Source organism: Carcharodon carcharias, chromosome 17 (genome assembly GCF_017639515.1).
Source record: "Carcharodon carcharias isolate sCarCar2 chromosome 17, sCarCar2.pri, whole genome shotgun sequence".
NCBI classification, from domain to species: Eukaryota; Metazoa; Chordata; class Chondrichthyes; order Lamniformes; family Lamnidae; genus Carcharodon; species Carcharodon carcharias.
In genome coordinates, this window is record NC_054483.1 from 114,598,469 (window position 1) to 114,620,201 (window position 21,733).

The 21,733-nt window shown below is 42.3% G+C and overlaps 1 protein-coding gene across 3 annotated transcripts in view; it reads left to right on the forward strand.

The window, feature by feature from the left end:
* sfxn3 (sideroflexin 3) overlaps positions 1–18,753 on the forward strand; it is a 63,947-nt gene extending 45,194 nt beyond the window's left edge. For all 3 annotated transcript variants that reach the window (XM_041210512.1, XM_041210511.1, XM_041210510.1), the window contains 4 exons: positions 9,122–9,171; positions 12,272–12,321; positions 15,056–15,103; positions 17,471–18,753. In XM_041210512.1, the coding sequence (XP_041066446.1) occupies positions 9,122–9,171; positions 12,272–12,321; positions 15,056–15,103; positions 17,471–17,567 (245 nt within the window). In that variant the 3' untranslated portion in view covers positions 17,568–18,753. The remainder of the gene's footprint in view (positions 1–9,121; positions 9,172–12,271; positions 12,322–15,055; positions 15,104–17,470) is intronic.
* The last annotated feature ends 2,980 nt before the right edge of the window (positions 18,754–21,733 follow it).

The window sequence follows — 21,733 nt, forward strand, 5'->3', positions numbered from 1 at the left end:
GAGCTGCTGGCCAATCCAATTGGCCGGCAGCTCCAAAGGGCGGGACCTCCTCCTCGGTGAGAGGCGCAAGTCCCACTCGGCACTTACTTAACGCAGCTGAAGCACTTTATGACTGCTGGGGGGGTTGGCTTGAAGCATGTCGGCTTCACGCTGACTTTGCTTCTGGGGTGAGTGCGAATTGTCCGTTCCGCACCACCTCATCTTATTCAGCCCTTTGACAATTTTTACAAATTTCCTAGTGGTATCTCGACTTATGTCTCTTTTGTGCCTTTCACCATTCCTCAGTTAGAGCCACAAGCTGAGCTATAAGTGGATCTGTGGAGTGGATTTTACAGGGGACAGATTACCTGCAGCCCCCTCCTCCTCCCCCGACCTAAAAGTCAATTGGGACCTCACGAACCTGAATTCCAGCTGCCCTACAGCGATAATATGTTGGGAAGGCCTTAATTACTGCAGAGTGGGACCTCCGCCCTGTCAGGGAGGAAGTCCCGCCTCAGAGAGCTGCCAGTCAATCTGATTGGCTGGCAGCTTTGTAGTCCCAGCAGCACCGGAAGAGAGTAATGGCCACAGCTGGGACCACACCCAGTCCCCACGAACAAGCGAAAATGGATACTGGACGTAAGGCTCGTCGAGGATTTTGGGCCGGCACATGGGATACCCACCGAGAGGGGTGCGGAGGGGTTGAGTTAGAGAGGTCAGTGTGGGAGGCAGAATGTGTGTGGGGGGAGGGGGAGATGGAATACCATCCTGGTGGCAGGGGGTGCCCCCCCCCGCTACTGGGAACAGGGGAGCTCCCAAAGGAGGTACATCACCCCTCCCCCTTACCGTCTGACAGTGGCCAACCTGTCAAAGCTGCCGGCTGCTTGCCTTTCTTCTGCCTCCCCCTCGCAGACCGAAAAATTGTGGTGTAATCAGAATGAGGCCCTCAAGTGGCAGTTAATTGTCCACTTAAGGGTCTCAATAGGCCTGATGCCTTACCCATACCCCGTAATATGAGTGACAGGTCAGGCTGAGCAGGAAGGAGGATGTGAGGAAAAACATTTTTACCCAGAGGGTGGTGATGGTCTGGAATGCGCTGCCTGGGAGGGTGGTGGAGGCGGGTTGCCTCACATCCTTTAAAAAGTACCTGGATGAGCACTTGGCACGTCATAACATTCAAGGCTATGGGCCAAGTGCTGGTAAATGGGATTAGGTAGGTAGGTAGGTCAGGTGTTTCTCATGTAGGTCAGGTGTTTCTCATTCATGGGATGTGGATTCCACTGGCTAGGCCAGCATTTATTGCCCATCCTCAATTGCCCTTGAGAAGGTGGTGATGAGCTGCCTTCTTGTGCCACTGCATCCCATAATTTGTCGGTGCACCCCAGTGCTGTTAGAGAGTTCCAGGATTTTGACTTGTGCCTTGTATATGGTGAACAGGTTTTGGAGAATCAGGAAGTGAGTTACTGTCCACAGAATTCTCAGTTTTTGTACCTGCTCTTGTATCTACAGTATTTTTATGGCAGGCCCAGTTTGGTTTCTGGTCAATGGTAACCCCCAGGTTGATGATAGTGATGCTACTGTCATTCAATGTCAAGGGGAGATAGTTAGGTTCCGTCTTGTTGGAAATAGTCATTGCCTGGCGCTTGAGGCATGAATGTTACTTGCCACCTATAAGCCCAAGCCTGAATATTGTCCAGATCTTGCTGCATTTGGACATGGACTGCTTCAGTATCTGAGGAGTTGCGAATGGTGTTGACCAGTGAACATCCCTACTTCTGACCTTAATGATGGAGGGAAAGTCATTGATGACTTACCCTCTCAGTATCTTCCCTCCTCATGAGGAAATCTGGACATATATTGGGGTGTGAAATTGGGCTTTGGTGCTGGCACAAAATACAGGTGATAACCGATCATCAGTAACAGTAAAACAAAATACTATGGATTTTGGAAATTGGAAGTAAAAACAGAAAATGCTGCAAATATTCAGCAGGTAGAGAGAGGAACAGCTAACGTTTCAGGTTGACTTGACCTTTTTGCTGTTGCTTTAATGAATGCAGCCAATGTGCAGGAACTTGCATATAGGGAATGTGCCAAAAAAAACCTTTGAAAGATTAAGGGTTGATGTACTGGTGTATTCTGCCTCTGGATCCATGGATGAAACAAAATAGTCTTGCATTATTACCCCACTGAATACACAACGTACCCTTCGTTGATGATTTTATAAGTGTCACTGCTAACGTTCTGTACATGAGTTCAGCACTATACACCTGTACTCCCATAACACCTGGTAACTGCTCATTCTCCTCCATCGCCTGACTACTTTGCACTAATGTTTCTTGCTGAAACAAAAAAAGTTTAATCTGCTTACAGACTTCTGGCACCATAGCAATGATCTTGTTATCTTCCGTTTTAGGTTTATGTCAATATTATTTTTATTTGTCTTAAATCAAATCAAAGGTAATACTTCTTTAAAGAAAAATTCTCAGTCTTACTTTTAAATCAGTCTGAACGTGACAAGTTTATTGATTTTGAATGTAAATCAAAGTCTGAACTAACAAACTAATTGTTGGATTGTGTTAGGTTTTGCTTTTGATAAACATTAATAATGAATGATTCAATGTTGACCCATATTGATGGCAGTGATTAAACTTCATTCAGCACAAGCAAGACTTGATACACTAGTGTCTGAGCAGTAATTTACAAAGAGTTCTGTTACCCTGTTTGTGCCTTGGGTAAAAGTTGCGGTAACAAGTACCTGACACCTTAGCTCGCCCTCAACTGTTTTGGCAGCAACCCTGGCCTGAACCCTTTGGCTCTTCCTCCCAGTGTCTCTTGAGTCTTCTACAGCTTTTAGAACCATAGAACCACAGAAAAGTTACAGCACAAAAGGTGGCCATTTGGCCCAACTTGTCCATGCCAGCCCGAGGACACCCAGGTGCCCTTTCTAATCCCACCTTCCTGCACCCAGCCCATAGCCCTGCAGTTTACAGCACTTTAGGTGCAGATCCAGGTACTTTTTAAAAGAGTTTAAAGTTTCTGCCTCTACCACCAACTTGGGCAGCGAATTCCAGACACCGACTACCCTCTGCGTAAAAAAGTTCTTCCTTATGTCCCCCATTTACCTTCTGCCACTTATCTTGAATCTATGTCCCCTGGTTCTAGAATTCTTCATCAAGGGGAACAATTTTATCCTGTCCACTCTATCAATTCCCCTCATAATTTTGTATACCTCAATCAAGTCACCTCTCAGTCTTCTTTGTTCTGAGGAAAATAACCCCAACCTATCCAATCTCTCCTCGTAGCTACACTTTTCTAACCCTGGCAACATTCTTGTAAACCACCTCTGCACTCTCTCCAGAGCTATTCTGTCCTTCCTGTAATGTGGTGACCAGAACTGCGCACAATACTCCAGTTGTGGCCTCACCAGTGTTTTATACAATTTCAACATTATATCCTTACTTTTATATTCTATACCTCTGGCAATGAAGGAGAACATTCCATATGCCTTCTTTACAACCTTGTGTACTTGAACTGCTACCTTCAGGGACCTGTGTACTTGTACGCCAAGATCTCTCACTTCATCAACCCCTCTTAGTATATTCCCATTTATTTTGTAATCCCTGTAACTGTTTGACCTCTCTAAGTGTATGACCTCACACTTCTCTATGTTAAAATCCATCTGCCACTTTACCACCCACTCCACCAACCCATCTATATCGTTTTGGAGATTATGGCTATCCTCTACACTATCCACTACTCGGCCAATCTTCGTGTCATCTGCAAATTTCCCAATCATGCCCCCCATGTTCACGTCCAAATCATTAATATATAACAGCAAGGGTCCCAACACCGAGCCCTGTGGAACACCACTTGGGACAACTTTCCATTCACAAGGGCATCCATCGACCATTACCCTTTGTTTCCTGTTACAAAGCCAACCTTTTGTCCAGCTTGCCACATTACCCTGAATCCCATGGGCTTTTACTTTCTTGACCAATCTGCCATGTGGGATTTTGTCTTGCTAAAATCCATGTACACAACATCCACTGCACTACCTTCATCAACCCTTCTTGTCATTTCCTCAAAGAATTCAATCAAATTTGTGAGGCAAGACCTTCCTTTAACAAATCCATGCTGACCATCCTTGACTAGTCCATGCCTTTCCACATGACAGTTAATCCTATCTCACCGGATTGATTCTACTAATTTGCTCACCACCGATGTAAGACTAACTGGCCTATAATTGTTTGGCATTTCCTTTGATCCCTTTTTAAACAATGGAACTACGTTTGCATTTCTCCAGTCCTCCGGTACCTCCCCTGTATCTAGTGAAGATTGGAAAATCATCCTCAGAGCACCTGCTACTTCCTCCCTGACTTCGTTCAGCAGCTTCGGAAACAATCCATCTGGCCCTGGTGACTTATCACTTTCAAGGATCAACCCTTTGAGTACTTCCTCTCTCTTTATGACTATCCTGTCCAATATCTCGCAGTGTTCCTCCTGGACTACTATATCTACATCCTCCCTTTCCTTTGTAAACACGGAGACAAAATATTCATTTAAAACCCTTCCCACAGCCTTTGCATCTACACACAAGTTTCCATCTTCATCTCTGATAGGTCCCACTTTTTCCTTAACTAACCTTTTAGCATTAGTGTATTGGTAAAACATGTATGGGTTATGGGTTATCTTTAACTTGCTAATCTTTTTTCATGCCCTCTCTTTGATTTCCTTATTTCCTTTTTTACTTCGTCCCTGCACTTCCTATATTCGTCTAGGCTATCTGCAGTGCTTAGTTCTTTGTGCCTATCATATACTTTCTTTTTCTGTTTGATCTTCCCCTGTATTCCTCTAGACAACCAGGGAGGTCTAGATTTGGCAGCACTACTCTTATTTTTGTAGGGGACATGTCTACTTTGTACAATTAGGATCTTGCTTTTTAGTGCTTCCCATTGGTTTTCCACTGTTTTATCCTCCAGCAGTGCTGTCCAGTCCACCTCAGCCAAGTCCCTTCTCATTTCAGCAAAATTTGCCTTCCCCCAGTTTGAGATTTTTAGTCCTGCCTTATCTCTGTCCTTTTCCATGGTAATGCTAAATCTAACTGAATTGTGATCACTGTCCCCAATATAGTCGCCAACTGTCACTTCACCCACTTGCCCATCTTCATTCCCCAAGACTAGGTCTAGAATTGCATCTCCTCTCGTTGGGTTTGTCACTAATTGGTTGAAAAAATTTTTCTGGACACATTGCATGAATGTTTCTCCCTCAGTGCCCCTGGTGTTGTTTGAATCCCAGTTGATATTAGGATAGTTGAAGTCTCTTACTATTATTGCCCTCTTGTTCTTACAAGCAGAAATTTGCCTACATATTTGTTCTTCTATCTCCCTTTCACAATTTGGGGGTCTGTAGTATACTCCCAGTAGTGTGACTGCCCCTTTTTTTTATTTCTAAGCTCAATCCATAAAGCCTCGTTTGTTGACCCATTTATTGTGGTCAGACCCCTCTTTATATTGTTTTCTATAGTACAAAATCACTAAATTTCACTAGATCAATCAATAACTTACAGCCATTAACTTATTGTCTAATTATTGGGATGGCATGTACACAAGGCTCTCTTAATTGCTGACTTAACTTTTTTCCTACCACTGAAGTTACTAGTACAGCTATGCAGCGTAAAGGACCATCTTTTACACTGGCCTTCGTGGTCTAATAATTCTGGCTGAAGGCACTCCCTTCATCTTGACTTGAGCCTGGGCACAAGCCCTCCCTTGTCCCTTGGGCTGGATTTTACACTCCCCTGCTGGCTAGTTTTAAAGTGGGGGGGCACATAAACAATTCAAAATGTTCAGCAAAATACATTCCACTGAAGACCAAAAACTCAGTGAGAAAGGTCCATCTGTGATTTACTAAGGAGTTTAGGATAGTATTAGATTAAAAGAAGAGGATTATAAATCTGCAAAGAATAGTAGTAACTCTGAGGATTAGGAGTGTTTTAGAAACCAGGAAAGGGCCACCAGAAAGTTGATAAAAAGGGAAGAAATAGAACATGAGAACTAGCCAGGAATATCAAAACAGATTCTAAGACCTTTTACAAATATATAAAAAGGAAGAGCGTGGTTAAAGTAAAAAGCAAAAAACTACGGATGCTGGAAATCCGAAACAAAAACAAAAATACCTGGAAAAACTCAGCAGGTCTGGCAGCATCTGCGGAGAGGAACACAGTTAACGTTTCAAGTCCAAATGACTCTTCACTAGAACTAAGGAAAAATAGAAAAGAGGCAAAATATAGGCTGGTTTAAGAAGGGGTGGGACAGGTAGAGCTGGATAGAGGGCCAGTGATAAGTGGAGATTGCCAAAAAAATTCATAGACAAAAGGACAAAGGGGTGTTGACAGTGGTGATATTAGCTAAGAAATGTGCTAATGGTGACATTAAGGGTAGAAAGTAGGATGAGCAAGGTACAGATAGCCCTAGTAGGGGTGGGGTGGGGGGAAGGGATCGAAATAGGCTAAAAGGTAGAGATAAAACAATGGATGGAAATACATTTAAAAATAGTGGAAATAGGTGGGAAAAGAAAAAAAATACATAACTTATTGGAAAAAGGGGGATCGGAAAGGGGGTGGGGATGGAGGAGTGAGTTCACGATCTAAAGTTGTTGAACTCAATATTCAGACCGGAAGGCTGTAAAGTGCCTAGTCGGAAGATGAGGTGCTGTTCCTCCAGTTTGCATTGAGCTTCACTGGAACAATGCAGCAGGCCAAGGATGGACATGTGGGCAAGAGAGCATGGTGGAGTGTTGAAATGGCAAGCGACAGGGAGGTCTGGGTCATGCTTGCGGACAGACCGAAGGTGTTCTGCAAAGCGATCACCCAGTCTGCATTTGGTCTCTCCAATGTAGAGGAGACCGCATTGGGAGCAGCGAATGCAGTAGACTAAATTGAGGGAAGTGCAAGTGAAATGCTGCTTCACCTGAAAGGATTGTTTGGGGATGAGGAGGTGGGAAGTAAAGGGGCAGGTGTTGCACCTTCTGCGGTTGCATGGGAAGGTGCCGTGGGAGGGTGTTGAGGTATAGGGGGTGATGGAGAAGTGGACCATGGTGTCCTGGAGGGAACAATACCTGCAGAATGTTGCACGCGTGGGGGAGGGGGCGGGGGGGGGTGGGGTGGGGGTGGGGGGGGGTGGGGGTGGGGGGGGTGTGGGGTGGGGGGGGTGGGGGTGGGGTGGGGTGGGGGGGTGTGGGGTGGGGGGGGGGTGGGGGGGGGTGGGGGGGGGGCGCGGGTAGGAGTGAAGGGAAGATGCTGGGGTTGGCGGAAATGGCGGAGGATGATCCTTTGAATGCGGAGGCTGGTGGGGTGATAAGTGAGGACAAGGGGGACCCTATTATGTTTCTGGGAGGGAGAGGAAGGTGTGAGGGCGGATGCGCGGGAGATGGGCCGGACACGGTTGAGGGCCCTGTCAACCACCGTGGGTGGAAAACCTTGGTTAAGGAAGAAGGAGGACATGTCAGAGGAACTGTTTTGGAAAGTGGCATCATCAGAACAGATGTGACGGAGGCGAAGGAACTGAGAGAATGGGATGGAGTCCTTACAGGAAGCAGTGTGTGAGGAGCTGTAGTCAAGGTAGCTGTGGGAGTCGGTGGGCTTGTAATGAATATTGGTAGACAGCCAGAATTTGAGACAGAGAGGTCAAGGAAGGGAAAGGAAGTGTCAGAGATGAACCATGTGAAAATGATGGAGGAGTGGAAATTGGAAGCAAAATTAATAAATTTTTCCAGGTCCAGATGAGAGCATGAAGCAGCACCGAAGCAATTATTGATGTACCAGAGAAAGAGTTGTGGGAGGAGGCCAGAGTAGGACTGGAACTAGGAATGTTCCACAAAGCCCATAAAGAGACAGGCATAACTGGGGCCCATGTGGTTACCCATAGCCACACCTTTTATTTGGAGGAAGTGAGAGGAGTTTAAGGAGAAATTGTTCAGTGAGAAAACAAGTTCAGCCAGACAGAGGAGAGTAGTGGTCAATGGAGATTGTTCGGGCCTCTGTTCGAGGAAGAAGCGGAGAGCCACCAGACCATCCCGGTGGGGGATGGAGGTGTAGAGGGATTGGATGTCCATGATGAAGAAGAGGCGGTTGGGGCCAGGGTACTGGAAATTGTTGATATGATGTAGGGTGGCAGAGGAATCACAAATGTAGGTGGGAAGAGACTGGACAAGGGGAGAGAGAATGGAGTCAAGATAGCAAGAAATGAGTTCCATGGGGCAGGAATGGGCTGACATGATCGGGCTGCCGGGACAGTCCTGTTTGTGGATTTTGGGTAGGAGGTAGAAGCGGGCCGTCCGAGGTTGGGAGACTATGAGGTTGGAAGCTGTGGAGGGAAGATCTCCAGAGTTAAAGTAAGCGTTGGTCCCTTAGAAGCAGAGACAGGAGAAATCCTCATGAAGAATGAGGAAATGCACAGACATTGAACAGATATTTTGTGCCTGTCTTCACAGTAACGGACACAAGTTACATGCCAGGAACAGAGGGTAACCTAAGGGTAAAGAGAGTGAGGGAAGTAAGGTAATGTCAGCAGAGAAAAAGCATTGGAGAAACTCAAGGGACTAAAATCTAACAAATCCTCACAACCTGATGGCCTACATCCTAAGGTTTAAAAGAGATTGCTGCAGAGATAGTGGATGCGCAAGGTATGATTTTCCAAACTTTTCTAGATTCTGGAAAGGTCCCAGCAGATTGGAAGTTAGCAAATGTAACACCGCTATTCAAGAAAGGAGGGAGAGAGAAAACAATGAACTACAGGCCGGTTAGCCTGACATCAGTTGTTGGGAAGATGCTGGAATCTATGATGAGGAGAGTCTGAACAATCACTCAGCAAAGGAAAGTACAGTCTCTTTGGTTAATACACAGGTAAAACAAAGAATATATATGTATGTAGATATCTTAGAGATTACATGGTCGCAGTGTTCTAACAGATATATTTTCTAATTAAGTGTTTATTCTAATAAGGAATTAGTGAATATACTGGAGGAACCTCCAAATACCCTAACGTCTGGTTTCAATAACTGAATAAACATTTAGTTAAAGTGAATATGTAGTGGTTTCATTTCCATGCATTGCCTGTAAATAATCCTCTGTTTTGATTTGCAGCAATACCCCCAGTTATCATGAATGCTTTGGAAAAGCAGGCATTTTTAAAGGTAAGGTTTTCAAATGCATGTAAGTGGCAAGTGAAAGATTTTTTTCAGATGGGACTGAATTTGTTGAATATATTGTGATATCAACAGGACAAAAATAAATCTCCCTGAGCACAAAATCAGTTGAGTGGACTCCTGATGCAGACTATTAGAAAGGTTGATGTTGGAAACTGCAGTTCACCGTTTTTTTTGTTAAAATCCAGCTCTGCTCATGTAGTTAAAGTTTGGCAGTCCAAGAATGTACCTGTGATACATTTTATCCCCTTTACACTTGGGTGACCTGAACATGCGTGAATGTCTCAGGACATCTCTCATCTGTCTTTTCATTTGTTGTCGCCAAGTTGACAAGTTTTATCAGTCCATGTCTGGAACCTCGGCTCTGGGAATGTTTGCTGCTTTTCTTCTGGATAGGATACGTTCTTCCTATGGCAGGGATTTCACCTTCAAAACTTCCATTACAGTTTCATCAGGCTAGGTGTTATCCTGTGCTACTAGAAAGACTGGTTCAAAGCATTTCTCCCTCTGACATTTTATTTCCTATTCCTTGTTAAGGGCCTGGGATTGCGGGCATGTTGGGAGAGAAGGAGCATCTGGCCTCTGTTCACAATTTACCCAAGCCAGCAAGACTGAAATCTGGAGTTTTGTGCTTTGTCTTTCACAAAGATACCAATGTATTATCTAGCATGACATACAGTTGGCACAATTGCTCCATAGTGTATTTATGGTCCATAGCGATATTTATGCTCCATATGAACCTTCTGCCACCCTACTTTATCTGATGCTTCTGCATGTCCTTCTATCCCTTTCTCCCTCATACATAGCTAGTTTCCCCTTAAATACATCTATGCTGTTCATCACAACTGGTCCACACAAGGTAAAAAAAAGTTTCACCTGAATTGCTTATTGGATTTATTCGTGACTATCTGATTATTATGATCTGGTTTTGGATTCACCCACAAGCAGAAACACTTTCTCTACATCTACCCTATTGACTTCCTTCATAATTCTGAAGACCTCTCAACCTCTTTTCTACATAAAACAGTCCCATCCTCTTCATCCTTTCCTGATAGTTATAACCTCTAATCTTTGGTGTCATCCTAGCAATCTTTCTTGCACTTCAGTTATTGGGAAAATCCAGTGCCAGGAAAGTATTTTCCTTTGGTGAAATGAAGACCAGGGCTGGGATTTTACAGCCCTGTCCATTACCAGGATCTTCCGGTTCTGCCATAAGTGAATAGACTTCTGGCCGGCCCACCGCATCCCCCCCCAGCAGGCCCCACCATGGCACCCCCTCCTGATTTCCAAACCTCCCCCACCCCCCCAGTCCCCCACCCCTCCCGAATGTCTGACCTTCCACCCTCTCCTGATGTCCGAAACCCTCCCCCCATCCCTACCCCAACCTATCCACTTACCTTCTCCCTGGCCTGTCAATTTCAATTGGACCTTTAAACTTACTTGGTTTACGGCAGCTAGTGTCATAAAAAAGGGGGCATGTCCTCCTTCAATTCAACGGTGCTTTACTGGGATGTTGGCTTCGGAGGCAGCTGCGCTGTGTGGATCTCGCCTAGCTTGAGTTGGAAGGTCAGGCAAGACAGGCACGGAAGAAATTTGGCTTAAGTAAGTGGGCACAATGTGGCAATCCGAGGCTGGTTTCCACTCCGAGGAAGTTATGACATCATGTCTTTGTTTGAGAAGCCTTAATCCATAACTTCACAGTGTGGAGATTTTAATGAGGAGATACGATTAATTTTTTAGATGAGATATTCTCCAGTTCAGTTCCCCCTTTAAACCAGTGTGTGCCTTTTCCTGCCAATATATTGGTAACTGTAGGGAGACCCGGAGACCAATAGAGAATCTTTTCCACTGTGCTCCAGGTCACTGGAATATAACATATGTCATCATTTTAGATGGGTGGATGAATATGCACTCTCAGACTGAGACTCAGGTTGGAAACCAACAGATATTCATTTAACAGTAAGCATGTATGAACTGAATACTGTTCAGTTGCAGTATATTTACAATAATTATCACATTTATTATTCTCCTCAATGTGCAAACAAATTTACATCTCAGCACTTACCTCTCAATTAAAATCTGTCCTTGAAGCACAGTTGTTCACTTCTTGCATGGTAAATCCATGGAATACCATAGAACTACTGATTTAGCTTATCTGCTTTGTTGACAGCAGATTAACTGCTCAGTCAGATAAAAACCTTACATTTGTAAGCTCCAGTTCACAGAGCTGTCCATTGCAGAAATTATTTTTTGTGCCCCTCTCACTGACCACACATCTCCATCCCAGACACATTGCTGAGCATTGAATACTGATCACTTAGAAATTTATGGATTTGTTGAGATGGGTTTGATTTCATTGTTCTGTGTTAAATCCTTTGAATGACCTCCTAGATCAGCACCCAACCAGGTACAATGTGTGTAATTAAACCATGCCAAAGACCTGCTGGAGTATGCTTGGCTCTGTCTTGTCCTGAGGTACAAACATTAACTGTGACTAGCATTGAAAAGTCAACAAATATTTTAACAAAGACAAAAGTGTTTGAATCTAATTACAGTGATCTTGACCTACAAATATGTTGTACTGTGGTATGTTGGAATTGGCACTGACTTGAAACAATCCACTGAAGTGGGTCTTTTTTCACTTTGAAATGTGCAACTTGATCAAAAACTATTTGTTTTAGATGATAAGCTTTCACTTATTTGGGGTTTGTGGAACTGTCACATTCTGTGTAATGATCATGTAATATTGAACTGAATTAAACTGAATGAGGCGATGTGTTTTGGGAGGGAGGGGGGAACAGGAAGATTTCTTCTTCGCTATCTGTTACAAAAATCTTAACTGCTTATAAAGAACAACTGGTGAGCAGCGATGATCTTCCCTTCCCCAATTATTCCCCACTTCACAAAAGTCTGTTACAGCTCTCCTGTCCTTATGGTACGCGTGCTAGTGGTAACTCGAATTGTTAGATGTTTAGTTTGCTTCCAGTTTTATCTCGATTACAATTCCTGAATTAGAGAAGGTTGAATTTAATTCTAAAGGCCAAATGTGATATTTTCCCTTCCCTCTTTTTTTTGTGTTTTGTTCCAGCATTTCCCATTGTTCAATGCTCCTATTCAGAGCGGGCTGGTGGGCCTCTGGTGAGTTGCATCCCCAATGAGTTATTTTAAGCTTAGAATTCTTTTTAGCTTTGTTTTGGTGTTTGCTGATCTTAGTATTTTATATGTAAATTGTTTGTTATAAGCAGCAGAACTGTGCAGTAGGATTGCTTTGGCTGGCTCTAGCAGAAAGCCAGCAGAGACAAAAAGGACCAAATGGGCTTTTTCTGTAAATTTCTGTGCTTCTAATGGTTGTTGGAGCAAGCACAAAGAAGGCCTTTGAGTTGTCCCTATGTACCTCAGTAAAAGTTCTGCAAGAATTTTTAGTTACACAGCTATAATGGGAATCATAATTGTGAAATATGTGCCCTTTGGTCAAGTTATTCTTGGCTGCATCCTGTTACACCACCTAATTTACAAACAAGTGGATGAAATAGGAGTAAATATATGACAATATCAACTTGAAGTTTAAAAAAGAAATCAATGACTGCAGGAATTCTACAGTAAAAATATATAGGGGTTAAAATCATAGTGAGAAATCAGTATAGAGAACATTTATGAAGTTCCACTGCTATTTTAATAAATGCAAGTTGATTTTTGTTAAGATATTGGACAGAGACTATTTGTATGAACATGTTAATGTATTTGTTATCAATATTGCACAGTGTAACTTCAGCTTCACTGTTTATAATGCATAGTCCTCTTATTAGGTAAGAATTAGATTGCAGGTGAAGCTGAATAAAAGTCCCTCCATTGAGAATTATCGTACTTGCTGGGTGCTAATCTCTGAAATTAGCAGTTTATTAAATCCATTGCTGAGGGTAATTTTTCTTTTGAATTTTCCCTGTACAATGATTCCCATGCAAATGCTCATAGTTAAATGTGAATATTTTGCTATGGAAATTTAATTTTATATTATATACCAGTGTTACGCTGATAAAATCGAGTCCTCTGACTGGTAAGTAGAAGACAGTAATGCAGAAATAATGCCCTCAGGATTACAGGACGGATTAGTGATGTGCTTAGAACCAGCTGATGCTGAATTGTTCAACCATTTTAATCGAGTTGTTACTGAATTGCAGTTGGCATTTGTGCTATATTTATGCAATGCTGTCATCATTAGCAGCGCCTTAAACACTCAATAAACTGCATGGCCAACATATTAACACTCAAGAAGTGGCATTAGTAGCGCATCAAATACTTCAAAGCTGGGTGATGTCAAAGAGGATGAATTATAGGCAATGTTATATTGTTGTGCAAAGTAAGTTGCATCCCTCCAAAAGGAAGTTATTTAGGTGGTTGTAAAAATAGCCCCCAAGTGTGTACCACAGGTACAAAGGAAAAAGCCACACTGCAGTTCAGAGCAAATCATACTTTTACAGCACAAAAAGGAGGCCAATTGAATCTGTGCCAACTTTTTGCAAGTGCTATCTACTTAGTTCCATCTTTCTGCATTTTGACTGTCTCCTTGACTGGTATGCAAAACTGCAGTACTATGCAGCAATTAGTGCATTATTGATGAGCATTAGAGATTCCTTGATTTGATTGAGGATATTGCACCAAATTCCTACTCTTGGTAACCAAAAGATGCACTAATTTTTCTAACGATATTTTGGAGAGTTCATTTAACAATTGACATTAAAGTGACTTGAGGCTACTTCTGGAGATTCAAACTCAAATATCGAAGGTTGCCTAAACCATGAGTGTGGTCCACTAGCCCTGGCAATTCAAACAAGAGGCCCAGGCAAATGCAGCCTTTTTTATGCAATTTTTCAGTGGTTTGTCCTGTGGATTCCATGGAAGTTTGTTGGTGCTGTTGTCTCATTGGTAGATAAATCCTAAATCGAAACACCAAGATCTGTTGGCATAATCCACTTGAGATCAGTGCAAATTCACACAGCATGGATTTAACTTTAACTGTCACAGAAACAAAGAGCTCGGATGCTCTTAGGCTGTGGCTGCTTCCAGGAATGAATGAGGATTACACCTGGCCATTGGCGATGACAAATAAAGCCTTTGAGGTTCCATCCAGTGCCCTGTGGTCATGGCAGAGACAAAAAATAAACAATTCATTTAACCTCTGCTTTAAGTGACCTTAATTATTGTATAGAAACATTAAACTGAGATTGCTGAATTATGAGGATAACCCTGAAAATAATCTGTATTTAAACATCATGACCATCTTTGTTGCTGCTTGCATATTGCTCCTTGTGTGAAAGTCAGAAATATGTGCAGTGCTCTTTCTGAGTGCTGCTTACATTGCCAGTATAAGCACTCCATTGAATGTCATGTGGCCCATCCAAAATTATTCCAATCCCTTATTTAGCCAGGCTATATCTAATTCTGGCATCTGGTGCATCCCCGATTTTCATCGCTTCTCCATTGATCGACATGCCTTCAGTTGTCTAGGCCTTAATCTCTAGAATTCTGTTCCTAAAACCCTCTGGCGCTCTCTCTCTCTCCTTTTTAAGATGTTCCTTAAAATCTATCTCTTTGACCAAACTTTTGATCTCCTTATGTGCCTCATTACCAAGTTTTGTTCTTATAGCGCTTTTATGAAGCTCCTCGGTATGTTTTATTATGTGAAAGGTACAATATAAATTCAAGCTATTTTTGTAGAAATACAGAAGAGGCAATTTACTTTTTCCCCAGGGGAAATTGGCAGGCTCTTGTCATCCAGCTTACTTTAGCCTGCTCCCTATTAAAAGCTCTCAAATGCAGCACCGGTAGATTCAAAATAACGTTCACCAACTTTCATTTCTCTCTCTCTCTTCAGCTTGGTGTTTGCCACTCCACTGTGCTGTGCACTTTTCCCACAAAAAAGGTATGTAAACCTTCTAATATCTAGTTATTGTAGGACCTTTTGTAAGCAAGCTATGACTTTTTTTTAATGAGGCACAGGAGTCTTATTATTATGCAGTTCCAGTCATTTTACGATTTTGATAGGAATTGACAGGTAGATAGAGAAAGAGATTTCTACCCTGATGCGGGAGATGAAAAGATAATCTTAAAATGAGTCAAGCCATTCAGGAGAGAATGTAGGAAAAACTTCTACTCACAAAAGGTGATAGAATTGTGGAAAACTCCCCTACAAAGAGCAGTAGATGCTAGTTCAATTAATAATTTTAAATCTGAACAAGGTAGATTTTTGCTAGACCAGGATATTGAAGGATATGGAGCCAATGCGGGTGTTTGGAGTTAGGATAGATATGACAGCCACAGTCTCATTGAATGAGCAGCTGAATTGCCTTCCCTAGTTCGTACGTTGATTGTTGTGGAAACTTGTCAGTATTGGACACGTTATATTTTCAGTTTTCATTCACCTTTGATGTTCAGTGTCCGTGCCTATTGGAGCGCCAATGAACTGTGATGCAACATGGCCTCAGTCCTCCGCTTCCCAGTCTTAGTCAAGTTCAGCAGACAGTGTTTCGCTGAAAGAGGAATCAGGCGGCGATATTGTTAGGTTGGCTTCATTTGGTTATGGAAAAGAGGATGTTGACAGAAGTTTGTTTATCTCAGCAGAGGCACAGGCCTTGTGCAATCTCAGGTAAAATTTTTAGCTTGGTGGGTGAGCACACGCCCCACCTGCTCGAGTGTAAAATGACGCACGTTGACATCGAGCAAGTGGCTCGACGTCAACGTGTGGTCGCGTGATGTTTTGTTTGGCGGGCGAGCGCCAAAGTTGGCAGCGCGCCTGCCGACAATTAAAAGGCCTGGTAAGGCCATTAACGTATCAATTAACTTGAAATTTTCGCTGCCCGTCCAACCTTACAGTTGGTGGGCAAGCGAAAAGGCCAGGCGGCCTTCGCACTTTTTAGGAAACCTCATCCACGGGCGGAATGAGGTTTTTCTAAAGCAGATAAAAATAAAATTAAAATTTTAAAATTTAGCTAATAACGGGTCCCTGCTCTTGTGACAGAGTCACATGAGGGGACATGATTCATTACATTTTTATTTTCCTTATTTGTTTTTTTAATAACACTTCATCTCCCTGAGGCAGATTATGGAGCACGAAGGTCGCGCTCACCTGGCTCGCACTCTGCCCATCCTCACAGGCGGCGCTCAGCGCTGCTGCTCGTGTTTCACGCTGGGTGACCCGCCAGCGTGAAATTGCCATCCGACCTCGATCACGGGCAGCGATCGGCTTCCTGACGCCCCCCCCCGCCCCCGGCTGAGCCTGCTCGACATGGGTGAATTTCTGCCCCTTGCAAAGTTAAAATACCGATGGTGCATTTCCTTCACTGGAGGGAAAACTATCCTGACCCTTCCTTCTCTATTCTGTGTTAAAATTGCCGAGTGGGAGCCATTGGAGGCTCCCATGTCAAACTGTGAGGGATAAATGTTAAATATCCTGTGGTACCACTTCTGTCCATAGGGGGTGCTGTGATTGGCAATTTCCGTTTGACATGTCACCTAAGAGCAAATAGAAATTTAGAAAGCAAAATACAGCAGATGCTGGAAATCTGAAATAAGAAGGAAAAAATACTGGAAACACAACAAATAAGGCAAGAGCAGGGTAAGGTTAATATTGGCTGATGACTCAGTTCTCATGGAAGGTCATGACCTAACCAGAATTTGGTTATTTTAAATGGGTTAGTGAATCCTCCCACGCTTAGTCAATATGGCCATCTGATCATTCCGTGTCAGCTTGTTCCTCCTAGCAGCCGAGCTATGCTATGCAGCTGAGCAACGTGCCACCACCCAGGCCCTGAGGTAAGAGGTCCTAGTAGCACATCGGGAAGAGGTAATTCTATCTTGGAACCTCACCAGGAATCCTTTCAGGAACATTCATAGCTGAACCCAAAGGTGCTCACTGGGAACGTTCCTACTCTCTGCCTAAATACTTAGTTATCACTTACTCTCAAAGGCATGGTCCATTTTCTTTGCACCCCATCTCACCCACCAACACCATTCCCCCCAACCCCCACCTCTCACTTCCTACCAGCTGTTGTCTTTTCTGACTTCCTATTGACGAAGAGGAAGAAAATGAGAGGATGAATCAATCTCATTATCTATGTGAAATCATATATTGCCAGTTACAGTGGCATTAGCTCAAGCCCAAGAGCAAGTTGCTTGAACGTCCACTTGGTTAGCAACTTGTGTATCACGGGGTGAGATCTAAGGACAAAAAAGGATAAAGGAAAGTTTATTGCAGTCAATTTGTAATGTGTGTTTTTCTTTCATTTCACAGCTCTATGAAAGTCTCCCACCTGGAACCAGAACTTCAGGCTCAGATTCAGGCGAGCAATCCTGGCGTCGATGTAGTTTACTTCAACAAGGGCTTATAGACAAGTTTAGCAAAAGCAATGTGGCCAGAACAGTCAACAATCCAACTCAACAGCAGCAGTAACCTTCTCTTAAATTGCCTGTAATAATGATCCTAGAATTCGCAGCTACTTTTCACCAAAACTGTTCTTTTAATTTTGTGAGACACCCCAGGTGGGTGTTGGGTAATACCTTTGTATATGCTGAGGAGGTAATGAAGCTAAAACAAAACAAAATATATGATTTGGATCATTGACTGTCATCACTTCCACCCTTTTTTTGATTGAGTAATATGTATACAGGTATTTGTACACCTGGGCAAGTTGTTGGTGCATGGTCAAGTGGAAGTTAAAATATTGATTGGTAACCCAGGAGCCAAGAATTCTTTTTGGGGTTCTTTGGGTTTTAAAACTGAATTGCTAAGATTTTGAAATTCCAGTTATCTAGAACAGGAATAAAAAGTTAATTCCAAACCATACACTAATACCCATGTTGGACACAACATCTCCCAACCTCTACTGCCTCTCAGGGAATCCATGATTCTTCTAAACCAACCCATGCTTGTAGGATTTAAGGTTAGAAACTCATGATTTCCATGTGCCATGCCAAGATTGTCCATAGTAAGCCCTGGGAAATGTTAACTACAGTTAATTTTCTTGCACTTCATTGCTTTTGTTTGCTCTGTGTGGCTACAGCAGTTTGTAGTTGATCATTTTAAAATTTATAATATTACTCTGTTAAGAGGGTGCTTTTTTTTCTGCCATTTCAAGATTTGAAACAGTTTCCCATGGAAATTATCTGCCATAATAGGAAACAAGGTTCAAGCAAGGTGCCCTCTGCTTCTGCTTTTAATTAGCTTCATAATCTATTCTGGCAGAAATCTTCTTGGATCATTCTCTGCCACCTTATTCTATTCTAGATTGTGAATTCCCATCTAACAATATCTTCCCCGTTTTATACACCTAACCAAAGTTTCAACTGTAATATGACCTGTGTGCTTCAGATTGGAAGCTTTATCATATTGTAAAATTCAGATTTATTGCAGTGGATGTTTTATAGATGACATAGTGAAGTATTCAAAGTACAGTGCTTGGAAGTGGAAACAAGTCTCCTTCAGACCACTCCCTTGTCTTTTGTCACATGTCAGCTGTCAAACAGGGTTTCTTCAGTCTTAAAAACAAAAAAACAGCAGATGCTGGAAATCCAAAACAAAAACAGAATTACCTGGAAAAACTCAGCAGGTCTGGCAGCATCGGCGGAGAAGAAAAGAGTTGACGTTTCGAGTTCTGTCGAAGGGTCATGAGGACTCGAAACGTCAACTCTTTTCTTCTCCGCCATGCTGCCAGACCTGCTGAGTTTTTCCAGGTAATTCTGTTTTTGTTTCTTCAGTCTTGTTGGTCTTTGCATTAAGGGCCTTGGGCCCAACTGTAAAAGTCTCAAAGAAAAACGATCTTGTAATTTTATTAAATATTAAGCTGAAATTTTGGCAGGTGCCTAGCTTTTGTTTAGCCCTTAGCTTTGTAATTCCTAATGTTAAAATGATAGAAGGGTGGTCGCCTAGCACTGGCATATACCCTGGCGACGTGGGAAAAGTGTTGACACAGTCAGTAGTCAGTCACTTATTGCACACTGATAGTTGTGATATTCCACAACTGATAGCTGTGGCATTATTACATCATTTTTCAAAACCCTCTACTCCACATTTCACTCTTAAAAGCACTCAGGAGAATGATTTATCCTCCCCTTTCATGGCAACCTGAATGGAAAAAGTTTTCAGATATTCTCTTTTTAAAATGAAATAGCAAGGGTCAGTTTTTATTTGCTGTTTATATCTTGTGAGCACTGAACCTCCTAAGTAGGGCATATTTTATCAATAAGATGTTTGCAATTATGCAGTAACTTGTAAAAGTTCTATTTTATGTGGAAGTGATGATTAACGCTACATTGAATGTGAAATTAAGTGAAAATTGATTTATAATGGTCATTATCATATCCTCAGAATATCCCTGAGCACTTTTGAAGTGAAGTCATTGTTGTGTAGGCAAACTACACAGCATGGCTCCACAAAAAACAAAATTGGCCAATGATTAAAAATTTCTAGACGTGTGACAGAATTTATAATGGGCTTGTTAAAGCTGGAGCCAGTATGAGGCTGTGATGGTGGAGGTGTTTTGAGACTTGGAGCACAAAGATAATGTAGAAATCCTTTGACAATGAGCCCACAGTCTTAAAACACTGGAGGAAAGGTTTCCAATAATTTTTTTGGCGATGCAGTTTAAAATTTTGTTTAAAATGATTACCCTCCAGGGTTAGGATGTAAATTAACAAACCTGAACTGCGTGTGGCAGGTTGTGTTAATATATTTTCTTCCACTGAAAACAGGATTAACCATGTGAAAATCATTCTACTCGGGGTGAGGTGGATTTTGTTCTTGCTATTGTTCCTGAGTTGGATGTATGTAAGGAGTGTGTGGTAAAATCAAATATTGTGTCCAGGCAGGTATCTGAACATCTAAGGACAATACATTTTAAACATGATGAAATTCAGATGTACAACAGCAATGCATGGATCCCCCAAGATTGAGTGAGGATAGATGAGGACTTTATAGAGCAAATGCTAGTTAAGACACCAAGCCCTGTATCCAAGTGCAATTGAGGTACCTTGAAGCACATCCATAAATTCTAAACTTGCTAATTGGATGGAAAAAAAGGAATAGAAATATTGTGTGATTTAAAATTAGCCAGCTGGATAATAAATGTAGGTGACTTGTAGATACTTTCATTATAGGCTGTTTACTATTGTTCTCATTATTGTCAGTGTGAAGTAGTGAAATCATTAATAGAAATTAGGAATTCATTTTTAAGAGTAACTGTAAATAAAATCAACTGTATTGTAACCAGAGTTTTACTCAGGTGATGACATAAGCTGCTCATGGAAGCATTTGTGGCCTGAAACGGTATGCTTCATATTAGATTTACATCCCAGTCAGTGAAAGTGAGCTCTGCTTTCAATCAACAGCTTTACAGATATTGAGTAAAATAAGCCATAATCCATCTGCAAGGCAGCAGCAGCAGCAGTGGCTGGAACAACAACCTGAGATGAGAGATGATGCATTTTTCTAAACACAATTAAGATAGCCGAAAACTTTGCTTATCTATATATTTTTTAACTGTAGGTTATCTATTACATTATTATATTATTATCTATAGTAATCTTATTTTACATTCTTTATAAGTCTGTTTCCTAAACTTTACTCTTTTAAGTATACTCCAACATCCTAATAAAAGTCGCTTCTGTTTTATGAGCCTTCATGTAAGGCAAAGCTGTAAGAACTAAGCAATAAAGCAGCTGTATAGGTTCCTTGCTGCAAGCATTTTCTGAATGCAGGAAACGTTGAACTGCCTCACAGACCCAGACTGGTATGTACTGAGTCTATACACCAAAAAGAAAGGGACTTGCATTCAAAACGATTAACAGGACTCCCACTACTAGCTCCAGAAGGTGCTGCTCTCCAATCTGGCACAAACCTGATGTACCTATGAGACAACTCTCTCTCTCCTCCTGAAGGAATGATGTTCGGCTGTGGTTTCGAATATCCCTCCCCAACACTTAGTGGGCAGCACACCCCACTCCAAAATGGTTAAGGCTCAGGGACCAAGAGCGAGTAAGTTGCTTAAATCTTTAAAACCATATCGTAATATGAACATACAAAATAGGAGCCAGAAGTAGGCCATTCAGCTCCTCGATTTGCTCCCTCATTCAATAAGATCATGGTTGATCTGTTTGTGGTTCGAGTTCCACATTCCCATCTACCTCTGATAACCTTTGATTTCCTTGCCTAATAAGAATCTATCTACCTCTGCCTTAAATATATTCAATGACCCCACCTCCACCGCCTTCTGAGGCAGAGAGTTCCAAAGTTGCATGACCCTTTGAGAGAAAAATATTCTCCTCATCTCTGTCCTAAAAGGGCGACCCCTAATTTTAAAACAGGGCCCCCTAGTTCTGGACTCACCCACAAGAGGAAACATCCTTTCTATGTTCACCTTGTCGAGGCCGTTCAGGATCTTGTGTACTTCAATCGAGTCACCCCTCACTTTTCTAAACTCCAGTGGAAACAAACCCAGTCTGTCTAACCTTTCCTCATAATGCAAGCATTGCCTTGCCAAAGAATCCTAATTTCTGCTAT